The sequence below is a fragment of the Molossus molossus genome, unplaced genomic scaffold (genome assembly GCF_014108415.1).
Source record: "Molossus molossus isolate mMolMol1 unplaced genomic scaffold, mMolMol1.p scaffold_m16_p_11, whole genome shotgun sequence".
NCBI classification, from domain to species: Eukaryota; Metazoa; Chordata; class Mammalia; order Chiroptera; family Molossidae; genus Molossus; species Molossus molossus.
Window position 1 is genome coordinate 74853478 of NW_023425346.1, and position 19716 is coordinate 74873193.

The 19716-nt window shown below is 38.1% G+C and overlaps 1 protein-coding gene across 1 annotated transcript in view; it reads left to right on the forward strand.

Moving 5' to 3' along the window:
* The window catches only part of GPR155 (G protein-coupled receptor 155), a 43825-nt gene extending 24660 nt beyond the window's left edge, over positions 1 to 19165 (forward strand). The window contains exons 12-17 of the mRNA XM_036254702.1: positions 3687 to 3794; positions 7983 to 8119; positions 10169 to 10264; positions 13094 to 13158; positions 15391 to 15528; positions 18689 to 19165. Of these exons, the coding sequence (XP_036110595.1) occupies positions 3687 to 3794; positions 7983 to 8119; positions 10169 to 10264; positions 13094 to 13158; positions 15391 to 15528; positions 18689 to 18941 (797 nt within the window). The 3' untranslated portion in view covers positions 18942 to 19165. The remainder of the gene's footprint in view (positions 1 to 3686; positions 3795 to 7982; positions 8120 to 10168; positions 10265 to 13093; positions 13159 to 15390; positions 15529 to 18688) is intronic.
* Positions 19166 to 19716: the final 551 nt, after the last annotated feature.

The following is a 19716-nucleotide window of genomic DNA, read 5'->3' on the forward strand; positions in this document are numbered from 1 at the left end:
AACTAGTGATTTTGTTAATAAGTATTAACATTTGTTGTGGGGTTTCCTTCGATTCATAAAGGGAACTCAGTAATAGAGTATACATTTTGGATTCACTGGTGCCTGTAGAGATTTCACAGACAAAATACTGTGCTAAGAAGTATAAATTATGTTATATATTTTGTTTAGAGAGTTTGTGGAGTCAAGGAATGATTAATCTTGCAACTATTAGTTGTAAATATTACCAAGTGAAAAAGGCCCTGGCCGGGTAGCTCAGTTGGTTAGAGCTTTGTCCCAATACACCAAGGTTGCAGGTTTGATCCCTGGTCAGGGCACATACAAAAAGCAACCAATTAATACATAAATGAGTAGAACAACAAACATTTTTTTCTGTCTCTTTCTCTGTCATTCTCAATAAATTAATAAAAGTTAATGAACAGGTAAAAGAGAGAGAAAAGGGAGAAAAAAAACCACTTTATCTTAAAAGGAAAAAAAAATTGTATAAGCCATTTTACAGTACCTTTCTTCTCCCTGTCTCCCTTCCTCTGTCCCAAACCAGAAGTATATAAAACTGGTTAAAAATGGAATAGGAGCCAGACTGCCTGGGTTCACATCCTGACTCCACAGTTTACTACTGTTTGATCTTGGGCAGGCTCCTCCTGCCTTGTTTCCATATCTGATGCTGATAATACCTACATCATAGGACTGCTGGGTCCTACTACATGGAGCTGGGGTTTGCCAACTCCTAGCCTACGCCATTAAACCTGCTTCAATCAGGCCTCCTTTAATTCATTTGATTGATGGTACTTGCTAATTTGTTAGATCTTTTGTGATTATATTATCAGAATTCCATTCTTTTGAGCCCTCTTGATCATTTTCCCTTTTAAAACAATAGTTCAAGGAGTACATGTATGTTTTCACTAAAAATTTTAAAGTCGCTTTTCCTAAGTCTAGAGTACTTTTCTGGTCATTCCCAGCATCCTTTCCATCCCCACTTCTTTTGTGTTTATCCTATAAACTCATCTACTATTTGTTTTCAGATAGACAAAAGGCCTGAGAACCTCTGTGGGGAACCCTAAATTAAGTGTCGTAAGCCCAGAGACTTTTGCTGCTACCTCTTTGCATGTCTTTTAAAAATAGCAAAAGAGCTATACCATAGACGTTTTTTAAATGCTGCATCATCAGCCCTGGCCAGTTTGGCTCAGCAGTTAGAGCGTCGACCTGCGGTCCAGAGAGACCCGGGTTCGGTTCCTGCTAAGGGCACGTACTTTGGCTGCAGTTTATCCCCGGCCCTGGTTGGGTCGTGTGGGTGGTGACCACTCAATGTGTCCCTTTCACAATGATGTTTTTCTCTCTCTCTTTCTCCCACTCTATCTGAATAAAATATCGAAAAATGTCCTTGGGTGAGGATTTAAAAAAATTAAAAATAAATAAATGCTGCATCATATCTCCAGCAGGAAAGCTAGTTTGCACCTTTAGTGTAAATGAATGGAGAACCATTAGACATATATCAGTTTCCACCACAGCAAACTTTCTGCAACATTTCCCTCTCCTCTTATCTCACTTTTATAATTGCTTTTTAAATTATCTGCATAACCCACTGGACTCTCAGTGCTATGACTGACTTGCCTATCATTATAGCCTCCGCACCTAGCATGGTATCAGGCTTCCTGTATATGTTCAGTAATATTTGTTAAATGGCTGGATAGATGGATGGGTTGGGTAAGATATACCATGACTTTCTGAAGCTGCCCTGGAAACTGCCATGGCAAAATACATGTTTATTTTCCTAGGGAAAAGGTCTTTTCACCTGCCTGGTTATTTTCCTTTCCTAAATTCTGCTCTATGCTCTTTTGCTAATAATATTAACACATTACACATTAGAGGTCTAGCCTGACCTCCCCAAACCTCAGTGATCCAAAATAGTTTACTCAGCTCTGTCCCTTGCTATACACTTGTCAGAGACCCTTGGTTTTCACATGTTATAGTATGGGATTACAACTCAAAGGAAAATTAACCTATTTTAATAAGAAATCAAAAGTTCAATTAATAAAAGAGAAGGCTAGCCCTGGCCAGTTTGACTCAGCAGTTAGACCATCAACCCATGGACTGAAGAGTCTTGGGTCTGATTCCCAGTCAAGGACATATATCTGGGTTGCAGGTTTAATCCCTGGCCCCAGTCAGGGTCATGTGGGAGGCAACAAGTCAATCATCAATGTTTCTTTCTCTCTCTCTCTGTCTTCCTTCCTCCCTTCCACTCTATCTAAAAATCAGTGAAGAAATATCCTCAGATGAAGATTAACTGAAAAAGAAAAAAAAGCTAGTGGTCTACTTATATATCCAATTTATGTTTGAATGGGGGAAAAACTGCCATAATAGTTTTCTAGATGGCCATAATCTGCGTGTGTGTGCACACGTGCACGCACACACCCTATTGTATGTCATTGGAGTGTGTTGGCTTTGTATCTGTTTACTTAATAATTTTTTCTTAGTTGATTTAAGCCTTCAAGTTTCTGAAGATAAGAGGGCTGGACCAGATGATCTCTGTGTTTTCTTTTCTACTATTCTGTGGCTCTTGTTTTTAACCTTGAGAGAGCATCATTATCTTAAATGTATAAAAACATTTGTAATAGCTTATTATAGATTGTAGTTTTCCTACTTTTGAAACCTTTTTTTTTTGTTTCTAAGAACACGATTAAAGAATTAAAGCATATTATCAATCAAAGTTTCAGCCTAGGAACTATTCTTTTTTTTCTAGCATATTTAATGTAGTATATTACTGAAGATATTATTCTATCATAATCCGTGTACAGAAATGCCATGTCTGTATAGGTGTGAAATGTTTTAAAGGAAACTGTGTGAACTTCTGTGACTAAATAGAAGAAAACTTACAGCTCTGTAGCAGATGTCTCAGTGTGACTTCTATAAACCAATCTACCTATAAATCAGCGAGAGATTTTCAGCAGTATATTTTTGAAAAGAATATATATATATATATAATTGTTTTTGCTACATCTTCTAAACTAGTAGGAGACATGTTCTTGAAAGCTGTGACTTTTGAGCTAAACTTAGAGGAGGAGAGTGTTTAGATGAATTTTTAAAGGTGCTAAATCCCTGTCAAACTAGGCCTGGAGACCAAAATGACCATGCGGTTTGTGGAGACCACTACTAGAGAATTATTCTGAAAGAAGAGACGAGCCTTTGCTGAATATTGGGAGTGGTTGGATAGGGAGAGAAGAGCCAAGCCCTAGAAACTTTCAAATTCAGACAGAGGAGTTTGAATGAATTACCATAAGCAATAGAGCATTAGGACAAGTTTTTGATGAGTGATGAAATAAAAGTTGTATTTTAGGAAGTGTTCACATTCTTAGTTCCCAAAGCACAGTGGAAACTGATAAAACAGAATGAATAAAAACCTTTTTCCTTATCTCATACAGTGAGGACAATATGTAAATGAGCTGATCCTCTGTCTGCCCTCTAAATGTTAACTTTTCTGTTTAAGCACATTGAATACTTTTTGATAGATACCATGAGACAACATTTCCATTGAGTCTACATGAGAAATTTGTGTGTGTATAAGTGGATTTGTTTGTTTGGGTTTTTTGTTTGGTTGGTTGGGTTTGGGTTTGTTCTATTTGGCGTCTCTTGAAGTTGTCCATTTCTGTTGTGATTGCGCTCTGACCTCACCTGTTATTTTATCTATATAGGTTGCTGCTCCTGCTCCATGAGAAATGGTGAACTATGCTGCTCATCCACAGAGCCAGTAGCAAACATAATAAGCTCTAGTGGACTTGTGACTCCTTCATTAGAGGAAAGTAAGTACCCTTGGGCTATGAGGATGGGCCTAAGGAACAGAAGTTTCCTCACCCTTATGCCTTAAGAACTCTACATAGAATTTCTATAAAAGCTACACTGTTTAAGAATATATGTTCTTGCCCGGCCGGTGTGGCTCAGCAGTTGAGTGTCGACCCATGCACCAAGAGGTCGCCAGTTCGATTCCCAGTCAGGCCACATGCCCAGGTTGTGGGCCCAATCCCCAGTGACGGCATGCAGGAGGTGGCCAATCAATGTTCTCTCGCATCAGTATTTTTATTTCTCTCTTCCTCTTTCTTCCTCTCTCTCTAAAAATCAATAAAGAAAAAAAAATTTTAAAAAATAAAAGAATGTGTTCTCACCCTGGCCAGTGGTTAGAGTTTGGCTCAGTGGTTAGAGTGTTGGCCCAAGGACTCTAAGTGTCATGGGTTCAATTTTAGTCAGGAGCACGATCTGGGTCACAGGTTCGATCCTGGCCCCGATCACGGTCATGCGGGAGGCAGCCAATCAGTGTGTCTCCCTCGAATCGATTCTATCCCTTCCATTTTATTAGGAAAAAAAAAAATCTATTGAAAAATGTCCTCGGGTCAGGATTAATAACAACAACAAAAAAGAATATGTGTAGCCCTGGCCTGTTTGGCTCAGCGGTTAGAGCGTCCACCTGCGGCCCGGAGAGACCCGGGTTCGGTTTCCGCTAAGGGCATGTACCTCGGTTGCAGTTTGTCCCCGGCCCTGGATGGTCGTGCGGGTGGCAGCCACTCGATGTGTCCCTTTCACGTCGATGTTTCCCTCTCTCTCTCCCTCCCACTCTATCTGTACAAAAAATGGAAAAATGTCCTCGGATGAGGATTAAAAAAAAAAAAAAAAGAATATGTGTTCTTGTCCCTGGCCGGGTAGCTTAATTGGTTAAAGTGTCATCCCGATGCATCAAGGTTACAGGTTTGATCCCTGGTCAGGGCACATACAAGAGTTAACGAATGAATGCATAAATCAGTGGAACAACAAATTGATGTTTCTCTGTCTCCATCTGTCTTATCTCTCTCTTTCTCTTTCCTCTTTCTTGCTAAAATCAATAAATAAAAACAATTTTTAAGGACTATGTGTTCACAAATAAGATGGGGGAAAATGCTAATAGGATAATCATGCATAGATAGAATACTCAATTTAAAAAGATAAAGTTCTTATAGTGTAGAAATAGGTAGTATTAGACATACACATCAATTTTTCCAATAAATTTAACCCAAATGATAATTCCAAGAAGTTTAACCTGAACACCTTTCAGCCTTTTTCTTGTTTTAGAAGCTGAGACATTCCCCATTCTTCTTCCCCAGGGCCAGGACTAATTAATTAGGACTTAATTAAGTGTTTAATCCATATACTTAAAATATACCCTTTCTTCTAAAAAGAGAACTCTTTAAAAGTAATAACCTTTTGGTATACAGAGTAAGAGACTGAATCATATTTGTGATCTGGATTTCAAATTATTTAAAACAATTGTTTAGCCCAGCCGGTGTGGCTCACTGGTTGAGTGTCAACCCATGCACCAAGAGGTCACCAGTTCAATTCCCAGTCAGGGCCCATGCCCAAGTTGTGGGCCCGGGGTGGGGGGGCATTCAGGAGGCGGCCACTCGATGTTCTCTGTCATCGATGTTTCTCTCTCTCTCTCCCTTGTCCTTCTTCTCTCTCTAAAATCAATAAAGAAAAAAAAATAAAAAAACAAACAAAAAAAACACAATTATTTATAACACACTTACTTGAAGTTACAGTACACTTTTAGTTGGTTATACTAATTTGTAATCAAACTTGAAAGAGACCACAGAAAGTCCTCTTTATAATGAAGTATATGTCAACTGTATTGTTGCCAAAGGCATTATGTTTTTATATCACAAATGTGAGGATTATAAGAAATAATGAATGCAAATCACTTAGCACAGTGAGTAGTGTACAAAGTAAATGCTCACCAAACATAGTAGTAGCAGTAGTAGTTATTATTTAGGCAAGGTTTATATTTGGCTGTCATTTGCTGACTAGAAAGGAATCTTAAATAGTAGAATTTGTATTTTCATAGAAAGAAATAAAAATATATCAGATGGGTCTTCACTGACTTTCTGTTGGGAAATCCCTTTGGCATATAGTTAAACTGTCTTTCAGTTTTTATTTGCACGCTGTCTTTCTTTCTCTCTCTTTCTTTCTCTCTCTTTCTCTCTTTCTTTCTCTCTCTCTTTCTCTCTCTCTTCTCTCTTCTCTCTCTCTTTCTCTCTCTTTCTCTCTCTCTCTCTCTCTTTCTTTCTCTCTTCTCTCTCTTTCTTTCTCTCTTCTTTCTCTCTTTCTTTCTCTCTCTCTTTCTTTCTTTCTTTCTTTCTTTCTTTCTTTCTTTCTTTCTTTCTTTCTTTCTTTCTCTCTCTCTCTCTTTCCTTCCTTCCTTCCTTCCTTCCTTCCTTCCTTCCTTCCTTCCTTCCTTCCTTCCTTCCTTCCTTCCTTCCTTCCTTTCTTTCTTCTCACCCAAGGATATTTTTAGAGAGAGTGCAAAGGAGGCAGGAGGAGAGAGACACATCAATTGGTTGCCTCCTGCACATGCCCCAATTGGGACCATGGATTGTATGCAACCCAGGTACATGCCCTTGACTGGGAATAGAACCCATGACCCTTTGGTGTGCAGGCCAATGCTCTAACCACTGAAAAACACTGCAAGAGCTGTGCACTTCTCTTCCAAAGCTAATGTTTCTTTATTTCAGAATTCTCAAGGCTTTCTGCCCTATTTTTTTCTCTCTATACAATATACCTACTAGTAAAATTCATTGACAATTTGACATGTACTTTTGGCCTCCAAAAATCTCCTTATACTTTGTTTATCTGTCATTTTCTTCACTAATAATGCTGATTTTTTAAAAACAAAATTAAGGGACTTTGTAGATTCTCTGATCATATTTTGTGAAAATTATAGAGAATGGAGCCATCATAAATGGACTTGGTCTGCTCACACAATTTAGTATCATTCCTAAGCCTAAAATAAGTCTAAAAGAAATCAAATTATGGACTAACGAGAAATTTTAGAGCTTAATAATATTATTAATTTCTCATCCCCAAACACTGGCCCAGCACACAGGCAAAATAAATATTGCAATATATTTAAAAAGGCAAATGAAAGATACTAAAATTTATAAATCAATTTTTATAAGATTTGTACATAATATTTTAAGAAAAGGTTATTATATATACCAAGATAGACACAAATAATTTTTATTAAAATAGGATCATACTACAGAGATAGTTTGGCAACCTACTTTCTTCTTACTTAGCAACATTGTCAACTTTCCCCGTGCCATTAGCTATTATGCTGGATAATGTTTAAAGCTCTGGGGCCATGTCTTACTGTAAAAAAAAAAAAAAAAAGAAGTGTCTTTAGGAAATTAAGTTTTTATTGTTAGCTCGAGGGTAAGAGCCATAAAACTGTGTTTTAGTCACTGACTTTTTCAAATTAGACTATATGTTAGACATATATTTTATAAAAATGTTTCCCTTGCTTTTGATGCTATACAAGTGGGACTGAGGTAGGAAAACAAAGGTTGCTTGCTTGGGAAAGGCCCCTCACCTCTGTTTTAGAGTCATGCCTGTGATTTGATTTGGTTCCATATGTGAATAAAATGTATGATTTTTTTTTTTGGTACGTGCCCTAGCGGGAACTGAACTCGGGACTCTGGTCCGCAGGCCGACGCTCCAATCACTGAGCCAAACCGGCCAGGGCAAAATGTATGATATTTTTTATTTGGTTCCTTTAATATCTTTCCTAAGGCAAAATTTAAACTTTTTAATGAAAGGCAAGTGGTAGTAGTAAATTTGTTTTACAGTTAGCCAGAATAGAGTATTCATGATCAATATGTAGATTTATTAGGTGAAACTTGAATGATTAATTTAGACTTAAAAATGTGTGTGTGTGTGTAACATTGTTGAGTATTGTAGAAGGGAACTATTGCATACTACTCATGTTTGTTTTTCAGATAAAAACACCCTACAAGTAGAACTCTCTTGAAACAACATGAAGGAGCCTTCCTCAGATTTCATCTAAAATAATATACTGATTCTGAGCTGAATGTGCATTTGTGGTGTTTTGCTTAGGAAGTCATTATGAATTTAAAATGCATTCAAATCAAAAGCTCTGATTACAAATTGTTGTGGTTACTGTTTTATAGATGATCATTGTGTGAGTCGCTGTAACTCCCAGAGCTGCATATTAGTCCAGGAAGAAGAACAGTATCTACAGAGTAGAGACGAACAACTGACTCGACATGTGTTGCTGTGTTTACTTCTCATTATTGGCCTGTTTGCTGTAAATGTTTCTTCTGATTTTGTTTGGGGGCCATTTCTTTAAATGTTTGACAAAAGTTTTATTCAGGCATCTGGGAGAAACTTAGCTACTACTTCCCAGGGGGTGGCAGCTAGACCATCTGAATCCTAATCTTGAGCTAAATGTTTTTTGGGGAAAAGAGGAATGAATAATTCACATTACTTTGTTGTCTAAATGCTCCAATCTCTTATTTTGCTTAGAATCACTTACTCTTGTGTACGCTGAACCTAGAATTTGGTAAGACAAGGTATTGCCATGATGTGTGCAGGACCACTTATTCCTAGTGTATCCCTTGACTAACCTCAGTGAATAAATGCCTGTGTGGTCTCTCAGAAGATATTCCTCAGATAAATAAACTCTAAAAAATAATTTTTAAGTTATGAAAATAACTTAACCACTTCATATAATAGATACAAAATAGAGAAAAGAAAAATATCCATCATACTACTGTCTTCTATTTTTTAATACATTTTTTGTGGTTCTAATCATACATACAGATTTATATCCTGCTGTGTCACTATGTCCAGCATTTTCATGTTGCTACATAGTTGTTCATAACCATTACTTTAAATGGCTCCTCAATAGCCCTGGCCGGTTTGGCTCAGCGGTTAGAGCGTCGGCCTGAGGTCCTGAGAGACCCGGGTTCGGTTCCCGCTAAGGGCCCATGCCTCGGTTGCAGTTTGTCCCCGGCCCTGGTCGGTTGTGCGGGTGGCAGCCACTCGATGTGTTCCTTTCACATCGATGTTTCTCTCTCTCTGTTCCTCTCTCTCCCTCCCATTCTACCTGAACAAAAAATGGAAAAATGTCCTCGGGTGAGGAAAAATAAATAAATAAATAAATAAATAAATAAATAAATAAATAAATAAATGGCTCCTCAATAAACCATAGAGGAGATAGGTTATAATTAACTCAACCAGTTCTTTATGGATTCTTCCAAGTTTTTTCAAATGCTCTACTAAACATCTCCATGCAGTATATTTCCTTAATGATAGATTCTCAAAATTAGGAAACCTAGACCAAAGAGTATAAATATTTCTGTGCCTTTGGAAGAATTTTACTAAATTGTTTTCCAAAGGAGTAGTATAGGTTTGTAAAGTATTCTCACCAACATTAACTATTATAAATTTTTTAATTGATAATTTTGTAGGTAAAATATAGCACTTTATTTATTTATTTTAATCCTCACCTGAGGACATTTTTGCATTTATCTTCAGATAGAGTGGGAGGGAGAGAGAGAGGAAGAGAGAGAGAAAAACATTGATGTGAGAGAGACACATCGACTGGTTGCCACCCACACGACCCCAACCGGGGCCAGGGAAAAACTGCAACCGAGGTACGTGCCCTTAGTGGGAACTGAACCCGGGACTCTCTGGTCTGCGGGCCAATGCTCTAAACCCTGAGCCAAACTGGCCAGGGCAGCGCTTTATTTTTAAATCCGTTTTTTTACTACTAAAGGATTTTTACATTGTTTTTACGTCCTCTTTTGTAAATTGTCAGGTTTTTAAATATAATTCTGTGAGATGGTTCAAGTGTAACTTGCCTAGAGGTAGGAAATGGACCATATAGCTTACATGGTCCATATTACCATTTTTACACTGGGATGCTCATTACACAGAATGATATCCACCAGCACCATTTTGACTGCTGTTTAAGAACAAAAATAAAAAGGAAACGCAGCCAAGAATTGTTGCTTAGTGATGTGATTGTTTTCATTGTGTAAAACTAATTTTAAAATCAGCCCTGTCTTAGGCTAGTCAGTAGTCCTGATATATTATGTAAGCTTCTGTATTATGGCTCATGTCTCCTAGTTTCAAATATGATCAGAATAGATGCTGTTTGAGTGACATCTGTCAAGAGGAGAGGTTGAAACCTCTTGTTCAAAAGACAAAGCCTCTATATTCTCTTGGTGTTTTTCCCCTTAGTCTTTTTCTCCCTAATTATTAAGTAGGTAAGTTATTGTTCTGTGTTCTGGATAGAGAGAAATGATTAGCTTATTTCATCTAAAAATACTATTTTCTCCTTCCTTTACAGAATCTTTCTAGCTGTTTATGGTGGCTCTTCAACCAAGAGCCTGGAAGACTGTATGTTGAGTTACAGTTTTTCTGTGCTGTGTTTAACTTTGGCCAGGTATTTATTCACTGAAAACTCTGAGGGGTTTTTGTTTGCCTGGATGGGTTGATTAGGGGCGGGAGGACAGATGTTTTTTTTTTCTTTTAAATCAAAAGGGTTTAGTTTGTTTGCCAGCTGCTGGTATGCGTGACAGCTGACAGCTGCTGCCTGTCTCCTAGTAGAGATGAGTTATTATATTGGTTAAAGTCATCAGAATGCACACTGAGTATTATAGTCAGAAATACCAAATAGTGTTTGGTTTTGGCTTTGAGATAAAGAACTATAATGTAAGTGGTGACAAGATATCTCAGGTACTTTATAAACTTTGTTGTGGTCTTAATATTCACTTTGGGAATATGACTTACCTTCTCTGAGTCTTTAGCCACTTAAATTGGTTTACATTATTTCATTTACATTTTTATATTTCTTGAACAATAGGTTCTTAAATCTTTTCTAAAAATTATATATTGGTGAATAAGTCAATTTGGGCCAGGTATAGATAGTAATTATTCCTTAAGAGGATACAATATACTACCCATTGTTAAGCATTTTATATTAACTGTCTCATTTAAATATAACAGTACCTGCAAAGCAGACATTATCATTCCTAGTTTAAAAATTAGAAACTAAAATTCTATGAAGAACTAGTACAATAGTGCTGTTGTCTTTATGTCACTATGAAAATGAATATTTAAGGATAAATGGCATTTTACATATTAGAAAATTGTTTTTTGTACAAATTTCAAAATTTTATTCTGTGGGCAATCTCTTACTTCTTTTTTTTTTTTTTTTTTACCCTCACCCGAGGACATTTTTCGATATTTCGTTCAGATAGAGTGGGAGGGAGAGAGAGAGAGAGAAACATCGACGTGAAAGCGACACGAGTGGTTGCCACCCACACGACCCAACCAAGGCCGGGGACAAACTGCAACCGAGGTACGCGCCCTTAGCGGGAACTGAACCCGGGTCTCTCCGGACCGCAGGCCAACGCTCTAACCGCTGAGCCAAACCGGCCAGGGCAATCTCTTACTTCTTAATTAGAGAATATTGATCCCCAGATTGAGTACCAGACTGAAAAAAAGTACTATTTGAAATTATTGGGTTTGCCTATTAAATCTAAAATAACTGGCCATATGTGTTAGTTAACATTTATCAGCAGATGGTCCTGCAAGTTTTTCCCTAATATTAATTTTCTTGAAATATTTTGAATTTTTTCCCCATTATTGTGGGAACAAAAATGACCACATCAAGGTAGACAGGTGACCTCAATCAGTTTATTATAGACAGACATGAGCATCCCAAGGGCTACTCAATGCCCACCTCACTTTTTTTTTTGTTTAAGATCAGATTTTGTACTCAAGAACTATAAAATACTAGGTGGAAAAAATCATAGTCTCACTCAGCATTTTGCATTTTTAAAGCCCACTCCAAACGGAGCCATCCCAGGACTAGGACTGAGAAAGCTTCACAAACAAAACCGCCAGGAATGTTGCATTTGAAACGCTGCCCCCACAGCTATGGCTCAAGGGCTTCAAAGGAGGAGGGAGATACCACAACCCCCCCCCCCCCCCCCGTCCCATTTTTCTCCTGGGGACATAGTAAGGTGTAGTTAGATCATTCCCTTTCGGTTACTTATAGTTCCGGGTGAAGAAATGGGAGTCCTTCGTGCAATGTATTGCAGTCTCCATCCCACCTGCCACCACCTGCACTTAGATCCTTATCCTACTGTGCCTGACAAATGGCCGTTCCCATCCTCCTGTATCCCCCATCGCCCTGATCTGTAGCTGACATCTGGTGCCAGTTTGCCTCATCACCCCCTTTCAAGCCCTTTCTCTAAGCACTAGCCAGTTTCATTTCACATAAATTTTGTTCAGTTGCTGCATTATATTCAGATACTACAGCATTTTAAAATTCTGTAATTTCTGGAGCTTTAACAGAAAAATAATAAGGAAATACTTAAGCACAATGTGAAATATTTTATTTTCTTTTTAAAAGGGAAAAATAGCCCTGGCTGGTTTGGCTCAGCGGTAGGAGCATCGGCCCACAGACCAGAGAGTCCTGGGTTCGGTTCCCACTAAGGGCACATACCTCAGTTGCAGTGCATCCACGGCCCCTGTTGGGGTCGTGTGGGTGGCAACCAGTCGATGTTTCTCTCTCTCTCTCTTCCTCCCTCTCTCCCTCCCACTCTATCTGAAGATAAAAAAAGTGCAAAAATGTCCTTGGGTGAGGATAAAAAATATATAAAAATAAATAAAAAGGGAAAAACAAAGACATAGCCCTAAATGGCTTCATTTTCTTCAGTAAGCTAGCACGCACCTTGGTTGCTCAGCACTGCTTTATATCACCCATCGTAATTAGTAGGACAGATGATTAGGAAGAGACAGCCAAGTGTCATACTTGCCTCCAGTCACTGAATTTTGGAAGGCCTGCCTGTGTGTTCTATTTAAAATATTGCTTTAGCCCTGGCCGGTTTGGCTCAGCAGGTAGAGCGTCGGCCTGCGGTCCAGAGAGACCCAGGTTTGGTTCCCGCTAAGGGCATGTACCTCAGTTGCAGTTTGTCCCCGGCCCTAGTTGGGTCGTGTGGGTGGCAGCCACTTGATGTGTATCTTTCACGTCGATGTTTCTCTCTCTCTTCCTCTCTCTCCCTCCCGCTCTATCTGAACAAAAAGTGAAAAAATGTCCTCGGGTGAAGATAAAAAAAAAAAATAATAAATAAAATAAAATAAAATGTTGCTTTAATTATATAGGTTTGCTTCCTCAAGCACTAAATTTGGTGGCTTTCATAATTTCTCTGTCTTGAAATTTTATTGTTGTATTCATAAAATCTAACTTTTTTTTCTGCCACAGGGATTTATTTCCTTTGGCATCTTTGGATTGGACAAACATTTAATCATCCGACCTTTCAAAAGAAGGTAAATTTATTTTAAAAAATCTGTATCTGTAGATGTTGCTGGTGGAAATGAGGCCCTTTCACAGTCACAAGGAAAGCATTCCAGAGACCCACATGTGGGAATATAAAGTTTAATGGTAAGGTTTATTGTAGAAGCAAAATCAAAGAACTGTCCTGGGTTCAGCTCCGTCCTGCTGTGAAAGAAGTCCAGCCTTGTCGTCATCAAGCCCAAAACAAAGACCAGTGTCCAGAAATCCGGTGCCATTGGTTCAGCCCATACCAAAGCTCAGTCCAATTCAGCCTCTGTCCCCATCTGGCTAACGTTAGCTTCTGTTTCGGGCTGTGCTCTGGCTGGCGCTGCATCGCCATACCCAGGCTCATACTTGGAGCCCTCGGGGTATGCTGCGGACCCCAGGCCGCTGCTAGGGCTGCATGGCCGCTATGGAGAGAGAACCCGAACAAATGGGGTGGGCGAGCTCCAGTTCCATCCTTTTCCCAGGCTAGGCTCTGCTCCTTATGGCCACTACCCTGGCTCCTCCTGTGCATACCTCTTAGTAGAAGCACCTACCCTTGACCCAGCAGAGAATTTCTCCTGCTGTTTTTATTTCTCCTCTGGTAATGATCCCCTTGGGGGTCCCACTGCAGTAGTTCCTTGGGGAGCCTATGAATGCTGCAGCTTCCTGGTGAAGAAGGCTCAGTGTCTGAATCAGCTCCCCAGTCGATTAGGCTTCTTAATATCTGATTCCCTTTATTAATATATAGCTACCTACCCGAACTAAAGGTGATGACAAAGCCATTCTATTAAGATACTGATATTTTTAAACCTTTAGTAACTAACTGCTGGGAGACCACATGAAGGGTAAACAAACACCACGGTTAGAGCTGATATCAATCCAATGTTGTAATTTGCATTGTAACCAGAAATGCTGGATGCTGGCTTCTATCTGTGCCATTAACTACATAAAGTAAAATGAAACTTGAAAAATTATTTAGAAATGGAAGTAGAAGGTGATGTGCCCCCAAAGGTTTATATCTGATTGTCTTTCTCCTTTAACAATGGGATTTCTCCATCAGACTTGACAATTTATAGAAAACTCAAGTTTTCTTTTTAAATTTTTGAGTTCTCATTAGCTTGGTGAAGAGTTGCTTTGAATTCAGATTGGGAATTTCTTTATGAAAAATAATGAAGTGGGTAGGAATACTGCAACTTAGAGGTGGGAGAAATAGAGAGGGTGGGAGGGCTATAAAACCTTATACTTCTTCATTTGTTTTCAAAGTCAAAATTAGTAGAAACTGCCCTGGCCGGTTTGGCTCAGCGGTTGGAGCGTCGGCCTGCGGTACAGAGAGACCCGGGTTCAGTTCCCGCTAAGGGCACGTACCTCGGTTGCAGTTTGTCCCCGGCCCTGGTTGGTCGTGCGGGTGGCAGCCACTCGATGTGTCCCTTCACGTCGATGTTTCTCTCTCTCTCTCTCTCTCTCTTCCTCTCTCTCCCTCCCGCTCTATCTGAACAAAAAATGGAAAAATGTCCTCGGGTGAGGATAAAAAAAAAAAATTAGTAGAAACTAGAAGTGCTAGTGGAATTTCTCCTAGCAATGATATAAAAAGTGCCCAGGAGATGGTAACTGCTTCTTCTTTCTTCTCCTTCTTTTTCATCATCATTAACATCATCATCATCATTAAGATATAGTTGCTATGGTCATAATCCTGTCATGAGGGAGGAAAAGCCTAATAGGAAAGTCACTGAACTGAACTACCAGCTTCATAATGTTGATCAATTAAAATAGTCAACAGATTTATTGCCTGGGCTGGCAGAAACAGAATTGTTCTGAACTCCAGATCCCATTATGTGCCTCTTGGGTACTGAAATCGGAAAATGATTAAATAAAATAATTGATCTCTATGTTATTTTTGCATTTCAAACAATAGAATGTAGAATAAGGAACCATTTATGATAGAAACTGAAATGGGTCAACCATGTTTGGAGGGTATTTTATAAAATGTCCAGAATAATTTTACAAAATGCTCCACTGTACCCCACCCCACCTCCACCCCAGCCTGCTTTGACTAGGAAGTCAGATGCAGGCTAAGTATGTCTCTGCTTCCGACACTAATGATGCCCGGTGTTGTGGATGACAGCTTTGGTAAATGGCAGCTTTGGAACAGCCATGTTGATGGGACAATAAGCAGGACAGGTTCTCTCTTGGTGCTGCTTTTTCTTTCCTTAAAAACGGCCTCCTTAAATTTTGGTTTTCAGACTTGAGTTTCTATGGAACAATAGAGAAACAGAAGAACACAGGGATTCTCCTATTCCTGAGGAAATAAAAATGACCTGTCAACAATTTATCCATTATCACCGTGACCTCTGTATCAGAAACATAGTCAAAGAGAGAAGGTGAGTATAGGTTCCAGAAGTTATATTTTAGATGATCATTTTGATTTGTAACAGGTTAAGTAATGTGGTTGTGACTAACTGCATGATTATTCTTTTTAATATCACATAGACAAGAGTTAAAATAGCTATGGATCAGTTTATATTTTAAAAAACAGCATATATAAGAGCCATTATCACCTTGATTTTTATAATTTTTAATGTCTTATAACTTCCGGTTTTCATATAAAATGGGAACACTTTAGAATGAACAAAAATATAGTTGAATATTAACATTCACTTCATGTTAACCCTTGATGTCTCTCACAAAACTTGGAGATACATTGGATTTAGAAATGATTTTGTATTCCTCATTTCCTAGTGGTATGTTGTTTTATATTACTAATGATATTGCCAAGAAAATGAAATTTCTGTCTCTTAATCAATTCTGCTGCTTGTTATTTACAGTAGCCAAGATATAGAAGCAACCCAAGTGCCCATCAAAAAAATGAGTGGATAAAAAGGTGGTGGTACATATATACAATGGAATATTACTCGGCTATAAAAATGACTGAAATCTTAACATTTGCGACAGCATGGTTGGACGTAGAGGGTAAAATTTGTCAGAGAAAGAGAAATACCACATGATTTCAATTATATGTGGAATCTAAAGAACAAAATAAGCAAACAGAATAAAAACAGACTCATAGATGCAGAGAACAGACTGATAGTTGGAGGCAAAAAGGTGAAGGGATTAAGACATACAAATTGGCAGTTACAAAATAGTCACAGGGATGTAAAGTACAGCATAGGGAATATACTCAGTAATACTGTAATAACTATGAATGGTATTGAAATATCAGGGCGATCACTTTGTAAAGTATACAGTTGTCTAACCACGATGCTGTATACCTGAAACTAATATAAAATAATATTGAATGTAAACTATAATTGAAAGATAAAAAGGCTTTACTTTTTAAAAAGCAGTTTTAGTTTCACAGCAAAATTAAGAGAAAAGTACAAAGATATTCCCCAAAAAGTAGACTCAGAATTTCTCATTCTAATCTTATTTCAGAATATGTAAAATAGTCTATGGCCATACCAGCCTGAACACGCCCAATCTCATCAGAATATGTAAAATAGTGTTTAAGCATTTGCCTCACAGTTTGAATTAGCATGAGGAGGACAACAAAAAACCACTCTTGACCTTGATCTGAGCTTCCCAGTAGCATAACCTCTAAGCCACGTGTGGCTATTGAGCTCTGGAAATGTGGCTAGTGTGATGTATCTACTTTTGGTGCTTACTTTTAATAAATTTAAACTGAAAACTGTAAAAAAAATTAATTCTGCTGCTTATTTTTCACCTCAAATCCTAATCTTCAGTCTGGGACATCATGTTTATTCTTCTAATCCTCAAGATATGGAGTACGCAGCAGGAAATCAAAAAACACTTATCAATATTTTCAGTTGCCATAAAAAAGAGAAAAAAAATCATTAAGAACCAAATATTTGTATGTCTATATTTGAAAATATATGAAAATTACCATTTAGGATGATATATTTAGATATTATTATACCACTGTATTTTATAATAACCTGGTGTAGCTAGTGGAAAGGGGATTCACTGGATGGGGACTAATACTAGAACTCAGCTCCTGGATATGCCACTAATTAGCTATGTGACACTGGGCAAGTTCAGTTCTCCAAACCTTAGTTTTCCTCTTTAAAACAGAGGCTGGGTCTCTGGGTTGTTCAAGTTAGATGACAAAATCTATATGACGGGCCTAGTCCAGTTTCTAGAAATGGTAAGCTATGAAGAAAAAAGTTAGTTTTCCCACTCTGAAAGGGTCAAACACAATTATTTCAAAAAACTGCTTTTTAAAATTAAAAAAGGGAACTCCCAGTTAGCTCCACCAGGCGCACTGTGATTGCCCACTATCAAGATGCATAGCTCTTTCCATCTGCTGGGTTGCTGGGCTGCCTCGGTCCCAGGGCGCTGTGTGGGCCCTGGCTGGTGGTGGTCCTCTCTGCATCCTGCCTCTCTGCAGTTCCCTGAGCTGCGGCTGTGGCTGACTCATCAGTCATCGGGAAGCAAATATCATTCCCTTGTGTTGGATAGAAGGCGTTGGGTATAAATTAAAATCAGCAAGCAGGAAGAAGTCTCAGACTCAGGTTGTAATAGTCAAGCTTCTGTTGAAAGGGATATTTGTAATTGCAAAGCATAAATTAAGGTATCTTATTAATAAGTAAAATACTTTTAAATATTTCTTTTCTAAAATTTATATGAAAATCTAATGTATATTTATTTGCGGTTAAATGTTTTAAAATTTTTGTCACTTATTTCTCATTTCATCTTGATTTTCCTATTATTAAACACTTTGGGTTTTACAGCTTGACTGATGCTTCTGAACAGATTTATGTTGTCTATTGCATATTTGTATGGAAATGTACACAATTCATTTAATTGTGGTTTTTTGTTTACATTTCTCTTGCCCTTATTTATTTGATTATACCTGAGGCACTCCACATTTGCAGTAGGAAGAAAATTTAAAAAATCAAGTAGTAGATTCATAATCAAAGTACATTTTTTAAATCTTAGATTTGTAACAAGACAGATTTCACTTACTCTTCCCTTGCTTCCTAATGCAGCAAATAGCTGACATATCAGTAAAAATGTCTTGGCTGCTAAGGGCAAGAAGAAAGCTATTTGTGGTACTGTGATAGGCAGAAAATACAGAGTTTGGTTTGAATAGTTTAATTAAAATTATCCTTCTTAAAAGCTTTTTAAAAATATTACTTAATGTTCCTGAGATAAATTACCTATAACTATGATTATAATTTACAAAATATATAATATTCAGCTGTCTACAGAATGTATCTGATAATAAAAATCCATCTACTATGAAAATAATTATTTTTTTGTAGATGAATTTACATTATCTGTCTGGGTTTAAGCATTTCAGTTTTCACAAGCATTGTAGGCATATTTTCTTTTTCTCCAGTGGGTCTTCCTAGGGCCAGCTGGGTTAAACCCTTTATATTCACAACAGTTTCATTCCTACCACATTTTTAACTATCATGCTGTCTTTCCTGTCTCCTTCTACGTTTCCTTATTGTCTTCCATCATGCAGTGCTAATACCAGATTTACAGAACATATGGGTGAATCATTCCTTTGACATACAGGTGTGGTGCGAAGACTTCCGCTGGGACCTTCTGTGGCTGTGACCTGGTGAACTGGCTAATTGAAGTGGGCCTTGCCTCCGACCGTGGTGAAGCTGTGATATATGGAGATAGACTGGTGCAAGGGGGAGTCATCCAGCATATCACCAATGACTATGAATTTCGGGATGAGTACTTGTTTTACAGATTTCTTCAAAAAAGTCCTGAACAGAGTCCTCCTGCTGTTAATGCAACCACTCCCCAGCAGGAAAGATAAAAAAGAAATGGAGCACTCATCCCTATCCCCTAGGATCTAAATTATGAAGGCGAGAACTCCAAATGAAGTCATATTCTAGCCCCAGATCTGTTACTTACCTGTGTGACCTTGGGCAAATCACAACCTCGCTGACCCTTAGGTGCCTCTTCTGTAAAATTTGATGTGTTCCCCACTCTATGCTAACATTCTGTGATTTTATGTGTATGTAAAACACACAGGAAACTGACTTAGGAAAAAGAAAATAAAAATTTTACGTTCTGAATGAAGATAATAATCAATAATGGTTAAATAATTATTTAAAACTAATTATGCCAATGTTTTAAAACATTGCTTCCTGCAGCTATTTGCTGTAATTTCAAAATCAACATCCAATTTACTATTTTTTTAAATTGCCAAATTTGGCAGGTATATTGCTGATAGGAAATAGATCTTAAATTATGACAACTTGGTACTTACTGATAGCATGTCCTAAAAAAGAATTTCACTGATTCTAATAAGAGGCCTTCTTATTATATTTTCCCCATTTCCTTGACAAATAGTACTCATTAAAAGCTGGAAACTATTTTTTAAAGTTCACCTTTTCTTGCTTTTCTATCCAAAATACTAATCTGTGCCATTAGGAGGGTAATGAGAACTTGTATAAATCTCATCATCTATAAAAATCCATCAACAGGCCCTGGCCGGTTTGGCTCAGCAGTTAGAACATCGGCCTGCGGTCCAGAGAGACCCGGGTTCAGTTCCCACTAAGGGCATGTACCTCGGTTGCAGTTTGTCC